At 35.9% G+C, this 5,487-nt stretch overlaps 1 protein-coding gene across 1 annotated transcript; it reads right to left on the bottom strand.

Moving 5' to 3' along the window:
* Positions 1-233: 233 nt before the first annotated feature.
* Positions 234-4,853, bottom strand: LOC121879990 (the record flags this gene model as incomplete). Its single annotated transcript, XM_042386867.1, has 5 exons — positions 234-392; positions 1,019-1,117; positions 4,032-4,258; positions 4,480-4,596; positions 4,729-4,853. Coding segments are annotated over 5 exons (727 nt in total), but the record flags the coding sequence as incomplete, so codon positions are not given.
* Positions 4,854-5,487: the final 634 nt, after the last annotated feature.

Here is a 5,487-nt window from a genome sequence, read left to right as displayed (position 1 = left end):
ATCATCATCCACTATAAATCCAAAACCCTAATAACATAATTCAGAGAAAGAAATTGAAAATTCCAACCGGTTACATATATATATATATATATATATATATATATATATATATATATATATATATATATATATATATATATATATATATATATATATATATATATATATATATATATATATAGTCCTACTAAAGGAAAATCATGTATTAGTCATATCTATCAACTTAAACTTACGAGAAATTGAGAGCCTTGGCCAGGTAATCCATAAGATTCGGGATAGGCCCCTTGAAATTGATGCTCTTTTCTCCGGGAGCTTCAGAGGCCTCTATGGCAATTATCTTATTAATTGGATTCCCTTCCGACGCCGCCAGAAGAGTTGGCCTGTGAGGGAATCTGTAGGAGGAATAAACACGTGTTACAAAAACACTTATGAAGTTATATAGTATTTATCACCAAATTTTAAGTATAGCTTTTTTGTACTGCTTCTCTGTCGCTCCCCTTCCCCCATTCCGTCAACGGTTGCTTATTTTTTCTCATGTTTTCTTTCTTGCTTGGTTGCTTCTCTGAGCGGTATCTTAGGCACTCTTTGAAATAAGCTGAAATTTGGACACAACAATGACTAATTCCTTAGGCAAAAATATCCTCTTTTCACCCATATTTTGTTCATGACATGACATGACATGAAAAGCGGTGTATATTTAAGGTGCCACTATTTGTTGCGTATAATATCCAGGCTACAGAAGAGCAGCATACATTTGTATTTACCTTATAATCTTTATCCTCTCACCTGCATTTCTTAATCTTCTATACCAATAAAAAGGTTCCGTTAGTACGTTTGAAAGCCTGCATATCTTAAGATTATTCTCTTGCATATCCCAAATCCTTTGTTTTTTCTTAATATTATACCACCAAAAAAGAGTGACTTTATAATTTTAATCACTAATATTTTCCAATAAACAGTTACATTTAAAAATCACTGATGTATAGGAAATACTGATACATTCTCTTACTGAACTCACTTGCTGAACTTTTCGGGGAAGAGAGGTAGATTCGAGGAGAGAATGACGCCACGGCTCGGTGTCCAGGATGCCACTCTCAATGCTTGGGCTTCCCGGGGGCTGTACGGAAGGTGGAGGTATATGGTGCACCTACAGAGGATAATATATATATATATATATATATATATATATATATATATATATATATATATATATATATATATATATATATATATATATATATATATATATATATATATATATGCTGATAACCACAAGGAAACAAAAACACACGAAGTTCCAAGCGCTTTCGTGTAATTCACATCTTCAAGGGTGAGTACAGACTAAGGAGTAATACTTGACAAGTCTAATATATACAGTAGAGAAGAGTGAGATCAAGTCCCTAGGGGACAGCAAGTGTCCACACTGTTCCGGTCATAAGGCAGTGACCCTTACTAATCTTCTTAATAAAAAAAATTAAAATTGACCATGCTATCTCTAAGCACAGCAGCTGTCAGTAGTCAGGTCATAGGGTAATGTGATCCAACCTTCAAACCTGGTTACAAATCTTCTTAATCACAAAATTATCCAGTTTGCTCATACCATTACTTAAATTCATGTTGACAGATTTGGTATGTTTAATGAGACTGGATTGCATAATGTTCCTACTGTCAATTGAATTACAAGGTAATATTGAGGAGGCATTATCCCAGTCAATACAATGCTTATTATCTCTCATATGAATGAACAGAGCATTGGATTCCTGGCCTGTCCTAACACTATATTTATGCTGTTTAAGACTAGTTATAAGATCTTTACCTGTTTTTCAGTGCATGAGTTTTTAAATGTCACATTAACGTTTCAGGTTTTCAGTTGTATAGGAATTTGAGAGAAATTTTTGTTAAATGGTAATACAGTACAAAGAGATTCTTATTGTCATGGGTTGGCTTAGGATCAGTTCTATAAAAAAATCCTTAGTAATGTGAAGGCATTTGTCTATAAAAGACCTAGGGTACTTAAGGTTCAAGCCAACATTATAGATATATTTATATTCTTCATCAATGAATTCCAGACTGCATATTCTTATAGCGCGTAAAAACGTTGATGAAGATACTGACTGTTTGACTCTATTATGGTGGGCAGAATAATAATGCTCTGTTCATTCATATGAGAGATAATAAGCATTGCATTGACTGGGATAATGCCTCCTCAACATTACCATGTAATTCATTTGTCAGTAGGAACATTATAGAATCCAGTCTCATTAAACATACCAAATCTGTCAACATGAATTTAAGTAATGGTATGAACAAACTGGATAATTTTGTGATTAAGAAGATTTGTAACCAGGATTTATTACCAGGTAAGGGTCACTGCTTTATGACCGGAACATTGTGGACACTTGCTGTCCCCTAGGGACTTGATTTCACTCTCCTCTACTGTATATATTAGCCTTTTCAAGTATTTTTTCTAAGTCCGTACTCATCCTTGAAGATGTGAATTACAAATTAGCGCTTGGGAACTTCGTGTTTTTTTGTGGTTATCAGCATATATATATATATATATATATATATATATATATATATATATATATATATATATATATATATATATATATATATATATATATATATATATATATATATATATATCTAAAATCAACAACCTCACCAGTCAGGGCTCGAACCCTCGACAGCATGCGTGTGACCAGGGATTGCTACCACCGAGCCACAAGGACACCAAAAGCAATCCTAGACTTTGTTATATTTCACACAAAGCCTTTTCATCGTGCTTATGGCGCCGTGAACCTCCAATTGGGGATTTCCTGTGCCCCTTATGTGGTCAGAGTAGCTATGTGGTCCGCTTGCTTTATGGACTATTGAAATATATATGGAACCTCGTGTTTCGAAGCTGGATTCTGTAAAATGCTACACCGACCACGTAAGTGGCACGGGCAATCCCCAATTGGAGGTTCATGGCGCCATAAGCACGATGAAAAGGCTTTGTGTGAAATATAACAAAGTCTAGGATTGCTTTTGGTGCCCTTGTGGCTCGGTGGTAGCAATCCCTGGTGAGGTTGTTGATTATATGTTGAAGTCCGCGTGCTATATGGACTAATGAAATATATATATATATATATATATATATATATATATATATATATATATATATATATATATATATATATATATATATATATATATATATATATATACATCAGGTGCGTCTTTCGGATGGTAGGTCTCTTGACTGCTTCAGAATTACCAACACGAACTGTGGACCAAGCTTCTACAGACAGGCCTTGCACATGATAGCTTCATGAACAACAACTTTGAGAAACTAGACGATCACGAATTGGAACTTTTAATATGGGAACATACAAGAAAAAGAAATGTTGAACATTAAGAATAATATAAATCTTGACATTCTAGGACTACCTGAGACAACTAAAAGATATGGAAAATGGCAAAAATTTTAGTGATGACTTTTGTTGACATTCTCTGTATCGATGGAGGAACAGCTGACCGATGGGTGACAACCGTGACTGGTCCAAATACTATTTACTGTATCAAAGTAGTCTGGCGTATCAATGAAACGAAGACAACTCCATATTTTGCAAGTATATGATCCATAACAAACGGAAAGGAGATTATGATTTTAATGCAGGAATTGGTAATTATAGGCTAGCTATTGGAAACATCTTACTGTAGGTCCTCATGGTACAAAAAGAAGATAGATGTAGGGAGAAATGTTGATAGACTGATGCATGAAAACGTCTTTAGGACAAACTATAACAAATGGATTTTTTAATCACCAAGACAGCCACAAGTTTACCAGCTATTGATGGAATTCAAGTACTGAGCATTTGAACAAGGTAAGGTGACAAATTACGCTCTGACCTCAGACAGACGATTGATAAACATACAGAAGTAACAGCTGCAGTATCTATAGGTCCAGATCATAGACAAGTGATATAAAAACTAACAAATGACATTTGTCAGTTCGGACACACACATACGACACGTCAGAGTACCTGATGTTCCCTAAATCGTTATCGCTACTTATGACCAACATGGCATTCATCTTGGAAAATGTCCTCTGTAAGTGGAGGAGCTTTGGGAGGGGCAGTCGGGTGACGACGAGGAGTCTCGTCGACCACACCAAGAGGCGGGTCTTGAGGAACCATTCGTTGAAGGCGGCGAGGAAGGCTGGGTCGTTGCTGATGACCACAATGATAGTGTGCGATGACAGCTCCCGCAGCTGTTGACGTCGAAAAAATATGTTTGTACACACCTTCTGACTTTGGCACTCTGAGTAACTATTACCACTGTGAGAGTGCATAACTTTATTACCACTATAAGAGTGACAAACTTTATTACCACTTAAGAGTAACCAACTCGTATCGGTAATAATATGAAAGAGACTACACTGCTCTGCACCAGCGTAAGGCTTGACTTTTGGTAGTATTATAAAACACTTACCTGGTTTATTACATTCATCACATGAGCAAATTGAATCTTTATCGTGACATTATCTTGGCCGTCCGATGCTACTTCAAACACCCCAATACCTCGGGGGACTTGTAGATGACCTTGCAACTGGAAGAATAAAAATGTTGTAATACAGAGAAGAATTCTTTGTTAATGGCAATTTGTTGCTGTAACTTTCAATTATAAGAATATCAATACGAGTGTGTCGCATTACACATCACTTTTAGTCAATCCACCTACATTGTAGACAGTTGAGGCGGAAGTGGTGCCGTCCGTGAGGAAAAAAACGGAGTAATTGGAACATGCCACTGATGCCAACACTGCCTCTATCACCCCTAATACGGATGACGTGAGATCTTGTTTACCTGGTAGAACATGAAGAGTTAATACAGTCGCCTTCACTAGTGCGTTTACAGGGGCTCATCGTATAAACATTCCATAAATCATTATCTTTGAGATATTTGTTTTTATATTGTTTTAATTTGATTCCATAGTATGTTTACTATTGCCAGTTTACATCTGTCGAATGTAAACAAACACAGCGCTGCCACACAAGACAAAACCTAACGAGCCCCTGTAAATGCACTAGTGAAGGGAACTATACAGTCCTGGTCAAAAGTCCTGTACCAGGCAGTTTTAGCTAACCTGGTTATGTGGCACACATTGCGTGTGCCAGAAACCCCGATTTTATAAACAATCCATTATATGGTGTCTCTATGTACATGTCCTCTATGAACTACACAATTTATCGATGATCAATGATAAAATGGTAGAGTGTATTTTATACTGTATTCCTTTCAACCTAACAGTTGGCCACTGTCAGTCAGCAGCTTAAGTACAATACTTCGATCTTTCATGTCTACCATACCAGATTTTCGAGTTTTAATAATTTTGTATCACTTTTTTTGGAGTTTATCTACTTAAGTAATACTTTTATCCATGTAAAACAACCGCACATAAAAAAAAGGATATGAAATGTTTGTGGTGAACTATTACCGT

Source organism: Homarus americanus, unplaced genomic scaffold, assembly GCF_018991925.1.
Source record: "Homarus americanus isolate GMGI-L3 unplaced genomic scaffold, GMGI_Hamer_2.0 scaffold2463, whole genome shotgun sequence".
NCBI lineage: Eukaryota > Metazoa > Arthropoda > Malacostraca > Decapoda > Nephropidae > Homarus > Homarus americanus.
This window is presented reverse-complemented; position numbering and strand designations above follow the sequence as displayed.